Source organism: Felis catus, chromosome C1, assembly GCF_018350175.1.
Source record: "Felis catus isolate Fca126 chromosome C1, F.catus_Fca126_mat1.0, whole genome shotgun sequence".
Taxonomy (NCBI): domain Eukaryota; kingdom Metazoa; phylum Chordata; class Mammalia; order Carnivora; family Felidae; genus Felis; species Felis catus.
Window position 1 is genome coordinate 146,332,131 of NC_058375.1, and position 23,414 is coordinate 146,355,544.

The 23,414-nt window shown below is 39.6% G+C and overlaps 1 protein-coding gene across 4 annotated transcripts in view; it reads left to right on the plus strand.

The window, feature by feature from the left end:
* Positions 1 to 23,414, plus strand: part of GPD2 (glycerol-3-phosphate dehydrogenase 2) — a 146,376-nt gene that overhangs the window by 88,598 nt on the left and 34,364 nt on the right. For all 4 annotated transcript variants that reach the window (XM_045033835.1, XM_011285365.4, XM_011285364.4 and 1 more), the window contains exons 7-8: positions 20,376 to 20,540; positions 21,370 to 21,514. In XM_045033835.1, the coding sequence (XP_044889770.1) occupies positions 20,376 to 20,540; positions 21,370 to 21,514 (310 nt within the window). The remainder of the gene's footprint in view (positions 1 to 20,375; positions 20,541 to 21,369; positions 21,515 to 23,414) is intronic.

Consider the following 23,414-nt stretch of genomic DNA (forward strand, 5'->3'; position numbering starts at 1 on the left):
TATCTGCATGGAGAGCTTAAAATTAGGCTGTCTCAAATGCTATCATTATCATTATGTAAAATATGCTCTATTTGTTTAAATTCGCTAAACCCTAGTTCATATCATCTGCTTGTGTTGAATGCCAATCTGTTTGGTCAGGCTAAATGTTCATGTTAATTATAGTCTTTTAAGTAGATGGGACTGTTTGATCCTAAACATGAAATTATATATTTCTCAGTAAAATTTTACTGTTATATTCTTTATATTGATGGGACACTTTAAAATGCTTGGGCACGGAACTAATTACTTGTAGCTTACAGTTAAGATGTAAAAGTTAGGAGGGTTTTCTGCTTTTGCTTTAGAGACATTAGCAAAACATATGCCAAGAAATGTATAGTTCAGTGTGCTATATATTGAAGCTTACAGTAACTGTCCAGTGCAGTTGTCTCGAATAATTCTTCAGAAATACAATCCAATAGATCACATCTGGAAAAGGGGGGGGGGGAGAAATAATCGTCATTGGCACTTGGGGAAATAAATAGGAAATAAAAAGCTGTAATGATTGGTCTTCAGGAACTGATTTTCCTGCTATTTGATTGCATGACAGTGTAATGTCTCACATGGTTGTTGGCAGAACCCCTAGATGCCCACTGATCTACCCACTTACTGTGTTTTGTAGCATTCTTTCAAGGGGATCCAAAGTCTTTGCCAACATAAATGTTTAGAAAAAGAAAGAGAAAGAAACAGCGGTCAAGTCCATTTTGGAGCTGTTCTGCACCCAACACACACAGCTTTCTTAGTGTAGTGGAAAGCCAAGCTTATGTCCAGCTTACAAGAAATAGCAGTAATAAAAACGTCTCTGCAATAAAAAAGTCCCACAGTTTAGTTTCAACTGCCAATTCTATAGCCAAGCCCTGGTGACATAATATAGAAAAACTGAAAAAAAAAAAGTCAATGGTACATAGTTTTTATAAATAAAACTAACACCTTAGTAGATTATATTCTCTGGAACCAAATAGAACACTATATTAGAATGTGAATTTCAAATGGGTTTCATTATTACTATTAATACTTACTCATATCACACTCTATATTAGTAAAACACCCCTTAGATCATTATATCCGCCCACAGAAAACATGAACCACACAACACCTACTTTTCTTTTTATACTTAGCTCTGCACATTAAACACACACACACACACACACACACACACACACACACACACACATATACACACAAAACTGACTTCCCATGCAGCTTCTATAACTACTGCTTCTTTGCTATCCAAAACCAAAGAGGTATCCTTGCATTCATTGGAAAAGTAGTACCAATATGCAATTTGCTATCCATTCAGAAGAATAAGGCTTTGGGAAGAAAATGATGAAAGAACACAATAAGCAGGTGAACAACTAGCAGATTAAGAACAAAATCGAATAACTTGTACTTTATGTATTTTGTTTTTTGTACTTTATGTCAGAGATGATTAATATATAACTCTCAATTCACTTGGGATAGGTAATCACAAAGCCTCTCAGTAAACCAGAAACTTCATCATATTTTTCAGGAGTTTTAAATCTTTCTACATTTTAACCTGAGAAATACAATAATGAACACACTTGGTGATTCATGCACGGTTACTTTCCTTTAGAAAGGACAAAGTTTGAAAGATACCTGAGAAGAGGCTTCAGAAAGTTCTCTTGATAATATTCTGTATACAAAACCCTGTGAGCTACCTCAAATCTGTTTTGGTAAAAGACGAGGTGCAAATACATTATTGTTGAAAAAAGTAATCTGAATAACTCAGGAGAAATTCACTATTTCTACCCCCTTAAAGGAATAAAATAAACCCAAATTCTCTTTTTCAACAGCAGCCTCTGCAAACAGTATGTTAAAAAGTAAGTAATAGTACATGCTCTTTATTAGAAATACATAAAGCAAGATTAATGTATATTTTTATGTTTACCCTCTATCTTCAACTTGCATGTTTCTTTTTTCAGTCACATCTTTTGGTAAGACTAGTGTCTTTCATGATCCTTAAGCATGAATAAAGAGAGAAAAACATTTCTCCACTGAGTCATGTCTGGTTTCTTTTCAGTAGCAAAAGACCCTATTTAAAAGAAGCTCTGTGTAAAAATTATCAATAAACCTATTGAAATATATACTTTAGAATGATATTTAAAACACATAAATACGTAAATGATATTAAATACCTCACTCAGTAGGCTTTGATTCTTTTAATTTGCTACATTTGTTGCTTAATGTAACCTTGGTCCTTCTCCTCACCCCTCCCCAAATGTGAATAGAATTGATTCACCCCCCCCAATTTTAATTTAGAAAACACTTACCTACATTCCTCCCCTTTGTGTTATTAAGTGTCTTTTGTTCAGCAAGCCTGTGGCTGTATCCAGGTGCTATTGGGGGCTCTCTGTGTGCTGGGTGGATCTATGCTTGACCCCCCCCCCCCACCTCTCCTCTAGTGCTCCCCAAGCAGCAGATTTTGAGTGAGTACTTTTCCCTCATTATTTGTACTTTTCGAGCTACAAGTTTCAGACTATTTCCCTCTCTTTAAAAAAAAACAAAAAAAACAAAAAAAAACCTTTTCATGTTTTATTTTTGAGAGAGAGACAGAGTGCAAGAGAGGGAGGGGCAGAGAGAGAGGGAGACACAGAATCTGAAGCAGGCTCCAGGCTCTGAGCTGTCATTACAGAGCCCGACGCGGGACTCGAACCCATGAAGAGTGAGGTCATGACCTGAGCCGAAGTTGAACACTTAACTGACTGAGCCACCTAGGCACCCCAGACTATTTCCCCCTCTTAATTCACTTTGAATTTTGGCATTTTAACTATTTTTCACAGATACTGAACTGGAAATTTTAGAAACAGCAGAAAAACCAGATCCTATCAGCTCTTTTATTGAAATTATTCTGCTGGCTGCAGATATTAGAGAGCAGTGCTGCCCAGAAACCAGAGGAAACCAAGTCACAGAAATTCCAAGCATAACCATCCAAGTGATAGGAACTTAGAAGGCTATTGAGCGGTAGAGAGCTGGCAGGAAGAAAATCTTCCCTAATTTCCACCTCTACCACCTGCATTTGATATAGAAATGTGTTTTGTATTGAATTGGACAGAGTCACACATTAAAACAAGTTGCCATCAAGGTTTTCCGGACTCACACTAAGGGACGGCTCTAGCACTTGGGAAGGGAGGTGTCCGTGTGTGATGGCAGGGCTCTAATAGCACGTGGGACCTGAAGTTGTCCCCAGACCTTCAGATCGCTCCTGTCTCCACAAGAAGGGAGGTCTCTGCTTGCGTCCTTCAGCCACTGAGCAAGGAGTGCTTCCTTCCTGGTCAGTAGGTTTGTGACCGCTCCATGGGTTTGTGATTGCTTTCAGTTTTCTTTGTGTCCAGATCGAACCAGGAGTCCTCTAGAAAATTCCGTACTATCGCAACACCAAGGAGCACTTGGATTGATTGCGGCGGTCTCTGTAGGAGTGGTTGGTTAATCTACTAAAGGGAAATAAGAGCTGAGCAGTCAGATTCTCCTCCATCAGCTCCTGAGCTATGATATCTTGTGAGGGAATGTTGGATAATGGCGTGAGAGCCGCAGTTGAATTTGAGTCTCCGGCTCCCAGATTGCTGGCCTTCTTGCCCAGCCTACATCTCACCACTCAGCCTTTTAATCCGTTACAGAATCTGATTCTGTCAGGAGGGCTTCAGGTCTAGATCTTTACCTGGTGTGGATAACTCTGCTCTCGAGAAGTTAGTGACAAGCCCCAGGATGTGAAAAAATGGTTTCCATGTAAATACTGCTGAACTTCCTGATGCTTCTTGGGAAGAGGCTGACTGAATGTTAACATGTCACTTCTGAGTTGAAATGCGCCTACTGTAGATCTAGGCTTGCATCATATTACTGCCATGTCTGTGTAGACTCCAAAAATCAGTGTCAGTACTTTCCAAGGTTTTCTTTTCTTTACTTCTGTACTCTCTTCTTCCTTAAGTTTGGCCTTAACATTTTGGTCTTGGGATGTTTTCAATGACTGTAAGGGAAGCAATACCTTGCATGGCAAGTTGAAATAATGTGATTCGTTATAAGACTCGTATCTTTCTAGACAGGATAGTAGTATTCTTCACTGCATTCTTTATATGACTAGCAATTTTATTTATTTATTTATCTATCTATTCAGCATATCATATATTAGCACCATGTCTATAGGTAATATGATAGGTACTAGAGATACAAGAATTACAGGAAATGCTTCGTTTCCTCAAAAAGCTCTTTGACTGTTAGAGGATACAGACAAGCCAATGGTGATTTCTAGTACTGCGTGAGAAGTTCTGTGAGAGGCATATACCTAAGGTGGGTGTGTGTGTGGGGGGATCTAGAAAAGCTTCCTTAAATAATAATTTGCTGAACTTTAAGAATGAGTAGTATAGCCAGGTAAAGTCGGTGGGGGAGGCTGTATAAGGGAATATTGTGGCCAAAGGCATGAAGGAATGTGGAATGCAGGAAGCAGTTGAATAGAGCGTGAGCTTCTGTAGGGTGAGTAGAGGTGTGGAGGCGCAAAAAGGGCCTGGATCGTGGAGGACTGGGTATGCCAATGTAAGGAGTTTATTTTGAATTCGGCAGGCAGTGGGCATGCAGTGAATGAAAGCAACATTTGATGCAGGGAACTCAGGGTCTAGGGATGTATCGGAGTGATTTATGGGAAAGTCTTGGGTAAGATTTTATGCTGATGTGAAGGAAAGGAACCCAGGCTGAGAGAGGGTAGAGACACAGGAAAGAGAAAGTATAATACATTGAACAATATTCATCTTTTTGCTCACACTTCCTGGATAACGGCAGTATCCACTGACTAGATTTTCTTATTTATTTATTTATTTATTTATTTATTTATTTATTTATTTATTTATTTATTTATTTATGATAGCTGTTTTTATGGCTTGGCTTTTTTATTTATAGGTCTGCCCTTTTTGGTCTTTTGTTAAATCTTCCTCAATTTGAAAGTGAAATAGTAAACTAATGTCAAATGTTTTCCAAATCCTGTTTTAAGAATATCCAGGTCTTTCAAAACTTCAGTAATGTGGGCTGTAAAAAAAAAAAAAAAATCTGTAACTGCCCAACTGGTTTATGTCAACATTTTGGAAAGAATATCAGTCTTTAAAATGGCGTTAGAGATACAAACCTCCAGGGGAGTGAAGAATGCCTGTGCATGCTAATTTTGTACTTATCCAGGTGGAAGAGAGAGAGGAATAGCCAAAGCTATAGATAGAACACAGGGATGTCAATTGCAACCTGGTGTCAGTTTGGGCTTGGCTCTCTTCACTAATCCCATATCAAAATGTTAGTGGTTTACTTATTTATTTCGAACCTGAGTCATATTAAGATCTTATTTGACAAATCTCATTTTGATTTATAGTCTGCGCTTTTGGCATGTGCTTTAATGGCATTAGCCAACTCTAGACACATACTGAATTCATTATGTACCTTATGTATGTAAGTAGTAATACTTCCTTTTAATGAACATACGGTCACATCAAAGTGCTGTGGAGTGGTTTTACAAAAGCGTCTTTGTGCAGCATTCCTCAGAAGTTCGAGATGTGTGTTAAGTGGAAGACTAATATGCTGTATTTCAAGTTATATTTTAATGGAGTAATATATTATAATTTTGCCCTCTCCTTCAGGTGAACAGACTGTTAGAGTCCGTTTGGGTCTTTGATTCTTAGGCTTAAGTGTTTAATTAGAATTCAGCATTTTCGATGTACAAATTTTTGCAAACAGATGAATTAAAAACTCATCAAATAAAATCAACTTTGAATATGTATCTTGAACTAGGATATTGATAAAGGTAGATGAGTGACTCTTTTTCTTATTTGCTGTAAGTGGTAAGAGATTCACAGAACCTGCTTTTATAGCTAGCTCTGTATGTGGCAGCTACACCTTGGCCATGTCTGCTGAAACGTTTCTTGTCCTTGCAGTATGGACTGCCTTCAATGACTTTGAAGGGCAGGGCTTTCCCAAGGCAAGCTGGTAGGAGAAGTGAACCAGGAGCGATCTGGCCTGACTATGAGCAGTCTTCCAAAAGGGAGTGACTGTCTGCTGTCTTAGTACTCCTCATCTCAGTCCTTATCAGTGGAGGAGGCAGACTGAGCAGGGAAGCAGTGTTCTCAGTGAAGTGATGACCTGTGGAGTCAAGTGCATAACAGCATCTTGGGGATTTTTTAGGAGAAAGCACAGCATGTGTGCGTTTGTGTGTTTGTTGGGGGGGGAGGGTGGTCTATGGCAGACACTAGGCATCCTCCTGAAATGGAGAGACAGAGGCCAGTTCTTGAGGGAAGAGCTAGGCAGAACGTCAGAGCTCTGGCCACGTAAGTTTGAGATGAGAGCAGAGTTCTAGTCCAGGTAGGAACCTAGGGGTGCAAAGCAGATATTGTGCAGGCTTCTTATGCTTGCTGTGTCTGGCAGGGGACACTATAGCCTGGTAAGCACCAGGGATTCCTTGTCTAGGGGTTCCCTGAAGGTAGGTAACAGTTTGTAGCCAGATTCTAATGCTGGAGGGATGAGACTCCTATATTGCCAAGTATGATCAAGACTGACTCAGGATTGACTCAGGGGCTGCTTAAGTCTGAGCCAGGATCTGTCTTTGACAATAGCCACTGACGAGCATTTCCAGGAAGACTTTGAGAATTGCTGGGAATATGGGCAAGAAACCCAACTCACTGAAGTATGGTATTTGACTATTTTTTTCATTATAAAATAAAAGGGAAAACATTAGTAATAGTCTTGATATATCCCAGCCTTGTATTTAAAAGTTGTAAGTAAAGCTAAAAATATATTTTTTCAATGTGACGTGCCATTGTATGATATCTAAATTTATCATTACTATTTTTATATTATACGAGATGACTAGAAGTGTGAGGGTGTGGGTAGTTTTTGTTGGTTGGTTTCATTGGGGTTTTTTGTTTGTTTTTTCCATTTGAACCTTGCTGTATCTTACCATTCTGTAGCATTTCAGAGACAAGGAGAAGATTTTTTGACATTCGCTGAGGTCTTTTATGGTGAAACAACTGTTTTAATGGTACTATTTAATATTAAATTATGTAATAGTTTGTCAAAAGTGAGCCTGTAACCTATTTTTGAATCATTCATTTTTTAATTTTCTTACATATTTATTGAGTGCAGATTTGAATAAAACTCTCTAGAATATTAGAAATGTCTTCTCAAGTACAGGGAGGCATTGATTAGCTCTGTAGTCATTTTTTTCCCCCTTGAAGGGGACTTTCTGAACAACTTGGTGTGAAAATGTGGACAACACATGACAGGGTAAAGGAAACTTCACCTGAAGCAAATGAACCATACATTTGTTATTGGGAGACTAGCTCAGCATAATGGTGGTGCTGGCAGCAAAAATAAACCAACTTCCCTCACTCCCTTCCTTCTATCCTTTCTTTCTCTTCCTCTTTTAAAAATTTACATTTTTTCCAGCTTTATTGAGGTATAAGTAAGAAAATTATAAGGTATTTAAAGTGTACAGTGTGATGATTTGATATATGTATACATTGTGAAAGGATACTCATTGTATTGAGTTACAAAATTTTAACTTTTTATTCTCAAAATGTGCAAAGGTGTACAAAAGGAGAAGAGAATTTTGGACTTAAACGTACTGTCTCCACCTAGAACAATTGTCAACTCATGGGTAATCTTAACCTATTTTTTTTTTCCTTTCCCCTTCTCTCTCTCTCTCTCTCTCTTCTTCTCTCTCTCTCTCTCATATTTTTTCCCTCTAGAGCAGAGGTCAAATCCCTGCCTGCCTCTTATTTTGTGGGCTGAGAATGATTTTTACATTTATAATGGTTAAATTATGTGGCACAAAATTGTATAAAATTTACATTTTAGCATGTTCATTTGTTTGGGTAATGTCCACAACAGAGTTGAGTACATCAATAGAGATCATATAGCCTTTACATAAAAAGTACACCATCCCCAACTTAGAACATTTTAAAGTATAGTTAACTTATAAGGGCATTCTTCTTTTTTTTTTTTTAAACTTTTATTTAAAAAAAATAAAAAGCCGTTATTACAGCCAACCTAATCAAAGACAATTTTCAGTATCCTCCAGTATATCCATGTTCAAGTTTTATATGAGATGTAGTTTGGCCAGCTAGAAGTTGAAGTATCATTGAAGGACAGAATAATGAAATAAAATGTGTGTGTGTGTGTGTGTGTGTGTGTATGCATGTGTGTGTGTGTGTGTGTGTGTGTGTGTAAAGGGATTTTTTTTAAACTCAGAAATGTGCATTTTCTTTTTTTTTTTTAACTTTTTTAATGCTTATTTATTCTAAAGAAAGAGAGAGAGAGAGACCGAGTGTGAGTGGAGGAGGGACAGAGAGAGAGGGAGACACAGAATCCGAAGCAGGCTCCAGGCTCTGAGCTGTCAGCACAGAGCCCGACGCCGGGCTTAAACTCACGAACTGTGAGATCGTGACCTGAGCTGAAGTTGGACGCTTAACCCACTGAGCCATCCAGGCGCCCCTGAAATGTGCATTTTCAAATGAGATAATAGAATGCAATTATCTAAGTTATTTTTCTTTTTTTTTAATTTTTTTTTTTGTTTAATGTTTATTTATTTTTTGAGACAGAGAGAGAAAGCATGAACAGGGAGGGTCAGAGAGAGAGGGAGACACAGAATCTGAAACAGGCTCCGGGCTGCGAGCTGTCAGCACAGAGCCCGATGCGGGGCTTGAACCTACGGACCGCGAGATCGTGACCTGAGCCGAAGTCGGACGCTCAACCGACTGAGCCACCCAGGCGCCCCAGTCTAAGTTATTTTTCTAGCCTTTTTAAAAGTATGGGTAGTCATACTGAGTCATTGGCAATTTACAACTCAAGCTATTTTCTCAAAGCAGAATATCTTTTTTCTTACTATGGCTAGTTTATTTTTTCTCCTCCGTGTTTAACTTTACAGAAGAACAAATCTGTTGGCTTTAAAAATATGGCTAGAGCATCTGGCATAGTATTTGATGATTGTGTTTGCAATATTGACATCATTTCATTGATAACTGCATTGTGCATAAACTTTGTCTTTTCATCTATCTATTCTACTAGCTGTTAGGAGGTAGTTAAGCGGCAGCAAAGCGAGGGCTATGTCAAGCTCATTCTCACAGCCTTTACACCTCAGTCTTCTGCCTCAGCATATGATCGTGATTGTAAAGGTTGAGAGTATCTATTATTTTCATTTCTCTCAGGGTGGTCAGGCTCTGCTAAGTTGATGATTACTAGCCAGACTCACAGGCTGTTGAATTATAAATGGATTATTTTAGACAACAAATAGGTTAGCACCTTCCAACATACCAAGTACCAGTTGTCCTTGATGCAGGTAAATTGGTGGTGGTGATAGTTGGGGTGGATAGAATTAAGTCCCTGGTCTTCATTTATTGATTCTTATGGGAAACCAAATACCCCTTGTAGATCAGATGAGTCATAATTACTGTTGGAAAAAAAAAAAAAATCCAGTAGGGCAAACTTACTTGAAGAACCAAACTAAGATCAGAATTTTGCTTAGTAAATACCAAGTTCAAGTAGAAGCTGTTGGATATTCTTACTACAGTTTGAAACAATGCCTGTTAGATATATTTGTCAAATGAGTCTGAGGTTTTGTTTTTATAGTTAAAAAGAGTTCAATTCTTACTTGTCTTCCTCTTTTAGAGTTTCAAGCCCCAAATAAAGTTTCTCAGTAAACACTGAATGTGGGTTACTAAGAGATATTCTGAAAACTGAGGAATATTTATGATTTGGATAACAAATAAAAGACTATCTCAAACAAAAGGGAAGGGAAGGTAAATTTAGTAGAAGGAATGTTTTTTAACAGTAATAGCTTCATTCTTAGAAGGCTTCCCGGTTGACAAATGCTTCCGCTTATGGGTAAATTGGATCATTGCAGTTACTCTAGAAGGTCGGCACAGAGCTTGGTGTTAACCTTATTTTGCAGATGAAAAAACAGATTCTGAGGGGCAAAAGGACCAGGCCCAGAATCAAGTCAGTCTGTGGCACGTGGGTCCTGAACGCAGGTATTCTGAATCTCCAGCCCCCGGGTTCTCCCCGGGTGCCTAGAATTAGCCTGCTTTTCATGTTAATGTGACAGTACGGATTCTCTTCAATCAGTACATTGGGGTCTGGTCAGACTGATTTGATAACAATTTGATAAAGTGTGGAATCTTCCTGTGATTAGAGAGAGAAATCTGATAAGATACAGGACTCGCCATGCAACAGATAAAGGTTCTCAAAAGGCTGCTTCCAGTTAGAATTCCCCAGCCGGCCCTCAGCACACGGTTGCATGTATTTATTATGTAGCTCACACTCAGAATGGCCCCTGGGGCCGGTTGAACCATTCCAGCCGGTTTGTAAAAAGTTGTGTGCATAAACTCACACACAAATGAGGAGACGGGCACTGAAAGGTGGCTCCGTGTAAGTGAAAGGATTCTTTTACTCACTTTTGCCTGTCTCGTTTTCCATTAAAGGGCTTCTGCTTTGTTACAGAATTAGATTCTCAAGTTTCCAGTTCATTTCTTTGAAGTTTTATGAGCGCTATGTAGAAAATTGGTAGAGCTGGCAGGAACCTGAGAGATCTCAAAGTTCCATTCTGTGGCTCAAGCAATGAGGAAACTGAGGCAGGGGTTGGGACTTGCCTAGATTTTTAGGCACAGGCCTTGAGCAAGAGGCAGAAATGCTGGGAAGGCCGAAGACATAGCCTGAAAAATGAGGGACCCCAAATTATTTGTGGCAACCAACGCCACAGATGCCATCCTGTGCCTGCACTGGTCCACCGAAGACTTTTAGTGCTGATTATTGTGTGTCACATCTTGTTCTGCCATCACCACAGGCGTCTCTGCCACTGCCACCCCCTAGAAAGGGGTGATGCTGCTGCTGTTTGCCTCCCCCTTCATACTGGATTTCTCATGGTCCCATGCTCTGGGTCACTAGCTCTAGGTTGAAGTCTGTCGAGAGCCTCTGATTGGAGCCAGTTCGGAAGGCTGAGTCTCAGCGGACCTTCTTTCTCTCCTGTGGGAGGTGGAGCCTTAAGCCCCTCTGTGAAACTTACATGGTGGAGAGAAGGGAGTTAGTTGCTGGGAAGCAAAAGCAAACAATATCCAGACGATTAGCTGTAATAGTGGCTAATCGGTTAGTGGCTGCTGGAGGAATTAGAACTTGGTTCTTTTGATTTTTCCCAATTTGTAGCAAGTGTTGATCTCCTTTATAAAGACTGGCAGAGACTCCCTACTTTTAAGAGAAAATGAAGTCAGCTGCATTAAGATTTGGTTATTCTGATATTTTGAAATGCTTATCCTGTCAATGCTGTTTTCCACTGGATTGAAAACCATTTCCCTGTCTTTCTATCCACTGTGGCATACGAAAAAGAATAGTTGTTCCTCAGTGGTAAAAAGTGATGAGAGAGAAAAAGAGCAAACCGTATTCACGAAGTGCAGAGATTAGAGATCAGTTGTTACACATTTCAAGGAAAGTTTGTCACAATGAGCGGTAAACCATTTCGAACTAGAAAGTAAACACAACGTTTTTGTTTTTATTTTTGAAGTATTTTAGGTTGTAGCCATATCTTCCAATTAAGGTGTAAAGCCATCTTGACTTTCCAGGAATTTTTTTTTTTTTTTTTTTTTTTTTTTTTTACCTTTTAATAATAGTTACTATTTGTTGAGAGCCATTATGTTGTAACATACATTAGTTATCTTACTTATTCCTCACATTAACCCCATGTCAACCCCATTGTCATTCCCCTTGTGTAGATGACCGAATAGAACCTTAGATGAAGCAACTAGCGTGAGGTCTCATCGTTGGTAGGGAATGGACTTGACCAGAAGCACACGTTCCTATGAAATACACTTTGCAATCTTCTTAGAACATAGGAGAGACAAGAAGATGTGTGTGGAGTGATATTCTTGGTGATATCTTAGGAAAACGGCAGAGGAAAGAGAAAGGAAATATGGTTAAGTATTGAAGAGCCTTTTTGGAACTTGTGACTTTTCCAAGTTAGACTGAAAATTTGCTCTTGTGTCGCCGAACCCTGGAGCGGCCGGACCAATCTGTTTTAATTTCTGCTCCCCACAGTGATCCTGAGCTCCATGCCTGGCACATCGTAGGTGTTTGTGAAACATTGGTAAGAGAAATAAGTCTCAAGCATCCTCAGGACAGTTATTTTGGGTTAAGATGCCACTCCTCCCAGACCATAGGGCTCAGGAAATGAAGGCCCTCACCGTCAAAGCTAGATATGCTAAGATAGTGAATCAGTGGCTTTAGTGCATTTCACAAACAACCGAGGAAGATTACCTCTGGTTTTAGGCCACGTATTGTAAGGTCTATAAAAGCCTCTCTATAGTGTGTCTGGCTGACTGACTTTACAACTTCATTTCAATTAATTTTTGTCTCATTACTTCTTTTCTCTTTTTCTCCCTTCAGAGTACAAAAGCCTGTTTTTGGCTTGTCCTAGAGAGAGAATTAATTGCCCTGGGGAGGCACCCAAGGGGAGGGGTCTTCACTGTAAATTGGATGTATAGCGCATTTTTGCACATATATGGATAATGCACACCCAGAGCATTCCGTTTGCAGTTACATGTGGTTATATTTTTGTTCAACTCTAGCTAGATTCCCAAGTGTCTGAAAAGTAGAAAACTTACTCTTCATTAGGTTCCTTTAAAACTTTTTTCAAGAAAGGAAAGTCCTGAGGGTATAGAAACTTTACATACTTCAATATGTCACGTTAAGGCACTTCACAATGTTTCGTTTACAGGAGGCCAAAGACCACAGATCCACGCTGATTGCTAATTATTCAGATTGTAAATAGCTTGTTCAAGAACTTAGGGTGAGACAAAAGAAACAGGAAGGAACAAAAGGCCCACAATAATGAAAAGGATATTGTGAAGAGAAAGGCTGGGTAGAATTATGATGCAGGTCACATCCTGTGCCTGTATTTAATTGTACCTTTGTATTTAATAATAAAAATGATTACATGCTCCGTGCTAACAGGTGTCCCTTCCGGAGAACGGTAGTGTGGATAAGTGACAGCAAATTACTCCAATTCATAAACTTTGAATATGATGCTTTTATTTTGAGTTTTTCCAGTCTATACTAAAAGACATTTTCTGCAGAAGTATACATCAAACCAAGATGATTTTAACACTTAATTCCTGATAAGTATGTGTAAAATATAGATGAATACTTTGAAGTACGCATGAGAAAAAAAGTTACTTTACAGGCCCTATTTAATGAAACGGGGTTGTGCTAATGCCACGTCGCATTTCTGATAGTTTATGCTTCATATAAGCTTTGGATATAATTGCAAATTAGCAGTGATTAAAGTTTATAGTTGGTGGTCTTGCTGTTAGGGCTTAATTGCCTTGTCTGCATGTTCTCTACTTCTTGTTAATATGGGCTGCCTCTCCTGACTGCCCTGCCTAAAATATAACTCCTGCACCAAGGATTTGCTCTTCCTGCCCCAGATTTTTCCCTCCATTGCCATTGTTCTGATTTCTAATCGTCTTATCAGTTGATTTTAGTTGATTTCATCCGTCTTCCCATTACAGCGTGGTTCCATAATGCAAAAGACTAGGGTAATCCTATTCTCCCTACTCAGTGGACCCCTAAGCCTAGCATCGTGTCTGGCTCACAGTATGTACTCAGTAGTTGTTAAAGGGATCTGTCACCTGCTGTCCTAATCATACATCAAACCCTCGCTTGCTTTAACTTTACCACTGGCCTTCTCCTTTTGCTTGTGTTTTCACCAGAGATCTTGCGATAGAAGACATCCTGTTTCCACTGTCTGCTGGGCAGCTAGGTAGAGAGACAGTAGTTCCTTGGTTTAGTGGAGACCACAGCTATGGAGGGTAGAGCTGAGTGGTCAGCAGCTGTTCCTAGAATCTCTTAGTCTTGAGCACATTTCCCTTATTTGAGCAGTCTCTGACCTGTGATTTCTATAATCATGTACATTTACTCATTTATTCACTCAGCGCATTTTTGAATATCTACCAGGCAGCAAATGCTGTGGTAGGTACTAGGAAAGCAAAATGGAATAAGGTTCACTCTGTTCTTTTAGGAACATGTTATTAGAACCAAGGTTCTCTAGACCTGAAACGGTGCCTGTTTAGGGGTCTGTTGGAGACCTGATTTCTAGCACAGTTTCGGACACATTAAAAGCATTAGTACATATTTGCTCAATAAATGAGTGAGCGTTGAATGCAAATATTTAGAAAATAGTTTGTGGTGTAAAAAGTGTAGGTTCAAAGTGTGACGGAAGCAGAGAGTAGAGAAGGCTATTGGGCCTGAGAGGAGTCAGGGAAGGTTTCATGAAGAAAAGATGAAAGTTGAATAGGCTACCAGGTAGGATAGGATGTCTCATGGAGTAGGGACAACATAAGCAAAAAGAACAGCAGAGGCGTTTGAAAATGGCACTAGAGTCAGCCCAGAGATTTAGAGTCCGTGTGAGGAGGTCATGGGCTTTGAGGCTCTTGGAACCATTAATTCCCGTATTCAGGTACCTCTTGCTCTCACTAGCTCTGTGGCACAGCCTAATCATCTTACTCCCATTTATTTTATACCATTTCTATGGGAAAATGAGTTGTGTTCAAAAATCACCATCTTAGACGGCAGTTTTGAAGATAGAACCTATTTTTAATCAGGATTAATTTTATTAGAAAATTGCCTACACTGCCTGTATAAATTATCTATTGCCACAATTCCACATAACAAACAACCATAAACCCCCAAGAGTATAAAAACAGTTAGGATTTATTGTTCATGCACTGGGGTGGTCCTCTAGGTGGTTCTTCTGATCTTGTCTGGGGTTGGCTCAGGGATTCTTCTGGTTTCCCCAGAATTTGCACTAGTGTCTAGAGGTGTTGACTGCCAACCGATGCAGAATGGCCTTGGCCGAGATGACTGGGGGCAACTTGCCACATGCCTCTCATCGCCCTCCTGGTACCAGCAGCCTAGCCTGGGTGCGTCTTTTGGCTTTGTAGAGCCTCCTTTTTAAAATCACATCGATTAGTATCCCATTGACCGAAACAATTTCACGTGGCTGAGTCCAGGGTTAGAGTGGGAGAGGACACTGAAGATTCATAGCAAAGGGTTACAGGGAGGTATGAGGAATTTTTTGCAATATACTGCATAGCCCACAAAAGCCATTCGAATCAAGATTTTACTGTAATTCTAGAACTAATGGAAGAATATAATTTCCAGTTTTATTTTTCTGATTTCCTTTATAAAGTACCTGCCGTTTGGTCTTCATGCATGCCCTTTCTCCTTTTTGACATGCTGGGCCAAAGTGAGAGAGGCCAGAAATGAGGAGTAGGTTGAAGTGAAATCTTGAAAGGGGTAGGTAGCTATTGAGGACCAGCCATTGCATGCACTGTATAATTTCAGAGGTGCTACCCAGCTCCTCTCCTTGTCTAGGACCCTGAAGCCCTGAGGAGTCCCCCTAAACATATGACCCTGTCCTTACAAGTCCAGAGCCATTCTCCACCATATGTGGTAAGGTGCATCCTCCCTTAGCTGCTTCACGAGCCTCCCTGATCCCTGCCATGCCCCACACAAATAATCACTTTTATAAATAATGTACTTTTGAAAATTGCATTGTTGCCACAATTGACTGTCAAAAGTATGTTCTCATGTTGAGTTTTCCTTTTCAATTTTATTCATCATATGAATTTAAGCCAGATTTTGTAATCCCCTCACACACACCCACCCACACGTGTACGCACACACACACACACACACACACACACACCCCTTTTCTACTCTGCTTCTACCTGCACTCTTCCCATCAGAAAGGGAAATTTTAAGTATAATCATTATATTAAATCAGCTCAAGTTTAGTAGGTTAGCCTTTGAATTGTCTTTGGCAGACTGCTAAGGAGAAGGTGCCCAAGAGGTCATTGTGACACCGTCAGTCTGAGAGAATGAATCAGGCCCTGTGGATTTTGTTAGGAATGGGATTTGAGCTTTAAGGAAGTGTTCTTTCTTTCAAGCATCCTTTCTCCCCCTGCCAGAAGTAGTCATATGATTGCCCAAGACCCAGATCAGGCATAGGGAGATGGAAGGAAATATTCTCAACATTTCAACAGTGGCAGGTTTTATTGATGTTGAAGTCATGGACAGGTGTTATTTTAGTCAAGAGCTTTTTTTTTTTTTTTTTTTTTTCCTAAAGGCTAGACTTTCTATACAGATTTCTGGGTCCATAGTTAGGTCTGTGCATTGTAAACGGCCATCTTAAACAGACGCTCTATTAAAAGAAGATTATATGTAGAATTTCAGGACATCATAGAATTTTAGATCTGAACAACCAGGAAAATGCCAGGAAATTTGTTACCTAGGGTTTTTGCGTATTTATTCATTCTTCACATCCTTTACATATTCAGGGATTATATCTTTTTTTTTTTTTCCAGCTATTTTGCATGTTCACTTAGTTGCTAAACTCTGAAGCCCTCTGAGGAGAGCGATGTTGCTAGTCTCCAAAATATTTACGTTTGAGGCCTATCTTTTACATGATCACATTCTAAAACACTTTTCACGTAAAATACCTCTCACTATCCCGTATGCAGGGCCATGGAGAATTAAGGCAAAATCATTCTCTGCCGCCACTGACCTTCATTCTTTGGGGTAGGTTGATTTAATATTGTGTTTTTCTAAACAAGGGAAAACAGTTACACCTTCCACCTCTTAGGAGCTTCCTCTCATACGAGTTGCAAGTTCAATATGTGCACATATGTGAGATTTCAAGCGCAAAAGGAGAATAGAGTAGGAAACAGATTTTCACAGTCCCCGTCTGGGCCCTTGCGTCAGTGCCAATGTAAAGCTATTCACTGATCCGTGAGTAGTATCATGTTGCCTGGCTCTCAGGAAGCGGATTGGAAAATCCAAGCTTAATAAGCAGATCAATGGGGTGGGGGAGTTGAGATGATTGTATCACATTCCAGTGACATGCAGTGTTGTCAAAAACGTTGTCTCCAGACACAAAATTACAGGAGGCATATAGATACCTTTCAAAATGTCAGCAAAGGGGGTTGGAGGGGGAATTTAGTTAAGAATAGTGGAAATTTACCATTTCTTCCAGGAAGCATACACTGAGAGCATCTGGGTATCTCAGGATAAAGGGTGAATTGAATGTGCGTTGGGGAGGAGAGCTACCAGGAATCCAAGGAGGTACATGAATTAACTGAATGTCTGCAGAGAAGGGAACTTCTGGGTGGAGATGTGAGCTCCCGGGGCCCGGAGGAAAGTCCAACTGCTGACTCCTCGGTTTTGAAGAACTTACAGTAGCTGTGTTTGCACTCCCCTGCAGAGCCAGGGGAAATATGTGGGGGTCAGTCTTAAGGGAATCATTCATCACCATTTCTCCTCCTGTCACACTTATTCAACTTAAATATAAGGACTAGTTTGGGTTGAAGTTCAGATTTTCCACATTTCTGGGGTTTATCTGCTCTCAAATTTCTTGCCACCAACTTATTGATGTCTGAAGTTTCTTTAACACGAGACAAAAACAATCCATTGTTAGATACACAACTATAACTCTCTAAAGAATATTTATATATATATAATATACATATATATATATATAAAGCCTATTTTCTTTATTTTTAAAGACTATATAAATCTATGAGACTGTAAATCTAAGGCTATAAATTAACCTGTTTATTTAACTCACAGAATGGGATTTGGCTAAACTTAATACTTACTGGATACCTGTTCTGTGCTTGGCACTAACGAGGGGAAAAAAAAAGAAAAAAAGATGAATGAGAAAGGCTTTCTTCCTTGCCGTGAGTGGGATGAAGAGGTGGGAAATTGTCTGGTGACTACAGTGGGAAGTGAGCTCTGGGAGAAGAGCGACCACCCTGTGTCTCTTCACCAGTGTGTTCTCTGCATTTATGTCAGTCCCTGACTCATAATCAAGGCTTATTATTTCTTTAAGTTGATGGATACATGGCTGAACATAATATCATAAGGGCTACTAAAAATGTATATACAAGATGTGATATTGACTCAGAATAAGGGATGAACAACTTTGCCTTGGAGGGACTCAGATACGGTGAGACTTCAAGGGGATATTTGAACCAGGTCACAAGGGATGAAGAGGAGTTTTCCAGAGCTTCCAGAATAGAATTTCAGCCAGAAGAATTAGCGTGGACAAACGCAAGAAGGTGTTAAATGGCATGAATGTTGAGGGAGTTGCAAAAATGTGACAATCCTAAGTAGTAAGTATAATGGGAGTGGAAGAATTATGGCAGGTGAGGATCATCCCAGGAAGGGCCGTCCTTCATAAGTAAGTGCCATGCTGATTTGGGGCAGGGGCTACTGGGTAGCAGGGTGGATGGGCATGGGAGATAAGGACCAAAGAAGCTTCTTTCCTCCTCACACTTTGAACGGACGATCTTGTTTACCGTAAAAGTCTCAGGATTTGGAAATTAATTGAGGCATTTCTTAGTATAGAAGCAACAGAGCTTGATCAAGTATACCAATGCTGTTCCAGTGAGACTTTATATTTTGATAAGGTATTAAAAGAGAGATTTTGTGTGTTCAAAGCTTAGAGTTTTGTTACTGGATGATTGTGTAATAGATACACTGCTTTATGAAGTAATCTGTCAGTTAACAAATGGGTTTTCTGCCTGGTCCCTTTCAATAGTGACTTCTGTGTAGGATTTAAGAGAGTTAATATACACATGGCTTTCCAGAGACTTGTCCAGTGTGTAAATCAAGGCACACCTGGTGGGGTGTGAGGCTTGCTACCTTACAAACAGGGCTTGGATTTCTTGTACTGCCCATAGGGTGTTTCACTGTTAGGTACATAAATCTCCCAGAAGGATTGGATAGGATGGGTACTCTCTTTAATTTAGAGAGAAGATCTATAATGGAATTCTCAGTGTCTTTGGTCTGTTTGCATGCATTTAACTTGGTGGAACATATTCCAATTTTAAATGAGCCCTACATTAATAGAAGTTGGTTTCTTAGACTTAACTTTAAACGTGTCTGCTATTTTAATAGCAACTTCAGAGTCAAACTGAGTTGAAATTGATACAAATGCTACCAGTCTTTCTTCCCACTGAATTCAGCTACCGCTGCTGTTGTTTTCCTTTCTTCCTCTACTTTCATTTTTTTAATTTTGGGATGAAATAGCCCCTTATTCTGCATGTTGAAATTTAATGTGTGTTCTCTACTGATAGAGGACTTAATGGAGAGGGAAAGGCTCTTGGCTGATTGTATTAGTTCAGCAGTTTTGGAATAAGATGTTTGTGGGGAGGGGTGGCAGAATCTTCAGTCATTGATTCTCTCTTTATAACTTTGCCCTTTTAGCTGGAACAGATTACCTGTGCAGGGCTTCTGGCCCTGCACAGGCGGAATCACAAGGAAGAAACTTTACATAAACCATTTATACTAAATGTTTGGTATGCTGGCAACATAAATCAACAACAATATCCATTACAAATTCATCCCTTTATCAGTATTATCTTGATAGAACTGATCCCAGTGTGTGGGAATTTGAACCCTGATTCAATACATCTAGCCCTGAGTAATTAATTATTCAGGGCACAGAGAACCTGGCCCCTGCAATGTAGAGTAATTCTTCCTGGTCAGCGTGAACTCCACTGGCAATAATAAATAGAAAACGTCTCTAGTGATGCCAGTATTTTAAAGTGATTAATCATCTTCCCCCACCCCCCCCCCTTCACCTCCCTCTTAGTTTTCTTTAACTAGGATTTTTCAGCAATAAATCTTTAGCAATACAGGTAGGAATTGTTCTGTAATTAAATTTTGCCCTGCTTAATTTCTTACCTTTTATGTGTGATAAAAAAAAAATGTTACATTTTAAGGAGCTCTGATCAAGAGTCAAACCAAGAAAAATCCTTTTATAGAATGCATAGAGATGCTCTATGGGGGATTAAGCTCTTGATTTTGAATATTAGATAGAGCACATACTCATAAAAATTGTTAATCAACACCAGTTGGGGTGTCAAATATTCTGAGGTTTTGAATTGCTTCACTTTCGTGCATACGGGTTGTCTGTATTAGGAAAAGTCTGACATGTACATATGTTCCCGAGCTGCGAGAATAATTACTTACTTCTTAACTTTCAGCTAATTGATGTGAGCTCCGTACGAAAGGGGTATTTTTTGCCCTTTCGGCGGTATACAAAAGTGCACTTGGTGAAATGGCAGGTAAATGCCTGGCCGAGAACGACCATGTATTTTTAAATCATGCCCTATAGAGCTGACCAGCCATCATGTAGATTCTGGGTGACAGGGACAGATGTGACATATCTGTTGTGACACACTTCTGTTCCACCAGTCTGTGGCTCGAGGTGACTCCTGTCCCTCCTCTGATGCTTTCCCCTGCTGCAGGACAACACAACGATGCACGGATGAACCTTGCCATTGCCCTCACTGCTGCCAGGTACGGGGCTGCCACAGCCAATTACATGGAGGTCGTGAGCTTGCTCAAGAAGACAGACCCCCACACGGGGAAAGAGCGAGTGAGCGGTGCACGGTGTAAGGACGTGCTCACAGGTACGCCGAGGCCCTAGCGGGAAGGTCTTTCTTAGCATCTTGCCTCGCCGATGGAATGACTGAATCATAATTTTTCTGTCACTTCTCCTTTATTTAAGCCAGATTTCAGAGTCATATTAATTATATTCCTTATTGTCAACAATGACTGGTTTAACATGAAAATTTTCCCTTGTGGTACTTGGCAATTTTTCCCCTTTGTGTTAAATAACAATAATGATAATGATAATAATAAATGCCCACAAAATTCCCACAGCTAGGAAGGTATTCCGTTTTCTGGACAAAAACATGTTATTAATAAAATTAAATAAGCGTGCCAAGTTTCAAAGTAAGTGACACAGGCAGTGCATTTATACATCGTTAGAGTCAATCACTTTACCTTTGGGTGGATTTTCCATTCTTGTCCTGGTTCTGTGGCCACGTAGGCAGAGCTTCACAAACACCTCGTTTCCTTGAACAAAACCAACACTGAGACCTGTGTTGTCTCACGGCAGCGCTGTTGACACATTTGAGTTTTAGGGAGAAAGCGGATTATTTACTCACCCGGCTTTCTTCACGTTTGGCGCTCAGATGCCGGGCACTTCGCAAAATAGACTGAGAACCGAGATGACGAAGCGGCACGTTCTTTCTTCGATTTGGACTTGTGTTGGGTAGACCGACTCGGATGCAAGCCCTTTGTGTGGCTTTTCAGTAACTCTGGCTGCTCGTGTCCCTTCGTGTGGTGCACAGTGTACTTCGCCATAGGTTAAGTTTATAGGTAAATTAATAACCCACAGCATCGGTGAGCAGGGAAACAAATGGGGTGTGTGATTGATGCTGCTTTCTTTCACAGGGCAGGAATTTGATGTGAGAGCCAAATGCGTTATCAATGCTACGGGACCTTTCACAGACACCGTGCGCAAAATGGATGATAAGAACGCCGCAGCTATCTGCCAGCCGAGCGCTGGTGTCCACATTGTGATGCCTGGTTATTACAGGTAACTGTGTGCCAACTCGGCACCCTTGCAAGGGGGACAGGAAATCGGCTGCATTTATTCTTTCAGCACACTTTTTTTTTTTTTTTTTAAAGCTTCTTCATTTATTTTTGAGAGAGAGAGAGTGAGAGTGAGAGAGCGAGAGCACGAGCTGGGAAGGGGCAGAGAGAGAGAGGGAGACACAGAATCCGAAGCAGGCTCCAGGCTCCGAGCTGCCAGCACAGAGCCCGATGCGGGGCTCGAACCCACAAACCGTGAGATCGTGACCTGAGCTGAATTCCAAAGCTTAACCAACTGAGCCACCCAGGTGCCCCTCAGCCCACTTTTCTTACTGCATGGTCTAGCTTCCCGTTCAGAATGAGGAGAAATAAGCAAAGGAACTCTTCCAAAACACAAAATACAGTCCAGACTTGGGAATTTCTTAGCTTTTACGGCAATACTCACTTCTAGGGGTTAATGATTTGGGATCTATTGTACTTTCTTCAGTGTACTCACCTTCAGAAAATCCGCCTTAGTATTTTTGAATGTTAATTAAAATATTAAGGGTAAATTTTGTAAAAAAAAAAAAAAAATTCCACGAAGGGCATATTTTAATTAAAACACTAAAAAAATAATTTTATAAATACTCAAATTGGCTTATGAAGAATCTGAACATGAGGACCTCTCGTGTACTCTTATGTTTATGACTTTTGAAATGCGTTGTGAAAACTGTCACAGCAAGTCAAATTGGATGTGATTTCTGATCTCTCATAATTGTCAGTGGAGAAATGGGTAGGGAGAGAGATGAAACAAAGATACCTATTCACTGAAGTTCATTGAACTTGACTGATGGGCACATTGCACTATTCTTTTTTATTATATTTTTGAAATTTTTAACAAATTAAAAAAGAAACATTTAGAGGGTTTTAGTTAAGAAATTAATTATAATTAGATCTCATGGACATTTCAAGACTTCTGTGGAAAAAAAATCATGTAACCATGACAAGAGTATGGAATATGTGTACCCTTTTTATCTCCATATGTGGTAAATCCAGTAGGCAAACTAGTAATTTTGTATGGAGTAATGATCTATGCTCCTGGTATTCACTATGATATTATCTATAGTTGAGAAATATTAGAAACTCCCTAAGTGCTAACCTTAATAGAATGGATAAGTTAATTGTGGCATATCTGCACAAGGGAATATTATATAGTCATTAAAAATTGTAATTATAAATAACTTTAATGTTTTAGGAAAACATTAACGATACCCTGTTAGTTTAGAATGAAGGATGTAAGATTAAATGTGTAATGTGATCTCAACACTGCGTAGAGAAAAAACACTACAAGGAAATACATCAAATACAAACGGTGATTATCTCTAGGTAATACGATTATGGGTAACAGTTAAAGGTGGTAATTTCTAGGTAACGTGGTTAGGATGAGAGTTATCTCTTCCATGTTGCAATACATTTCTGTAAAGTTATATCAGTCTTTTAATATTTGATTAAATGGATGAACAGAATCTGTATTTTGTTTAATATCTACATTCTCCTGGGATGCTATCCTGCTATGTTATGTGATGCTGCTGTTTCATCAGTTTTTCAATAACCAAATCTTCCCAAAAAGACTCCAGGATACACCTAATTTGTACCAAATTCACTTCTCCCAAGAAAAATATTACACTTCTATTAAAAAAAAATATGAAAGTCCATTTTTTATCCACCAACTTCCAAGATTTCTGTCTCATTTTTAAATGTCTATGTGTGATAAGTAGACCATCATTAGTATTTTAATTGAGGACTAAAGAAACCAAGGTGTTTCAGTCTTGATAATAAAACTTTATGTAGCAGTACTTAATAGAGTTTTAAAATCTGGAACCGGAGTTTTGTTAAATGCAAAGGAGAGAAGTAAATACATGTAA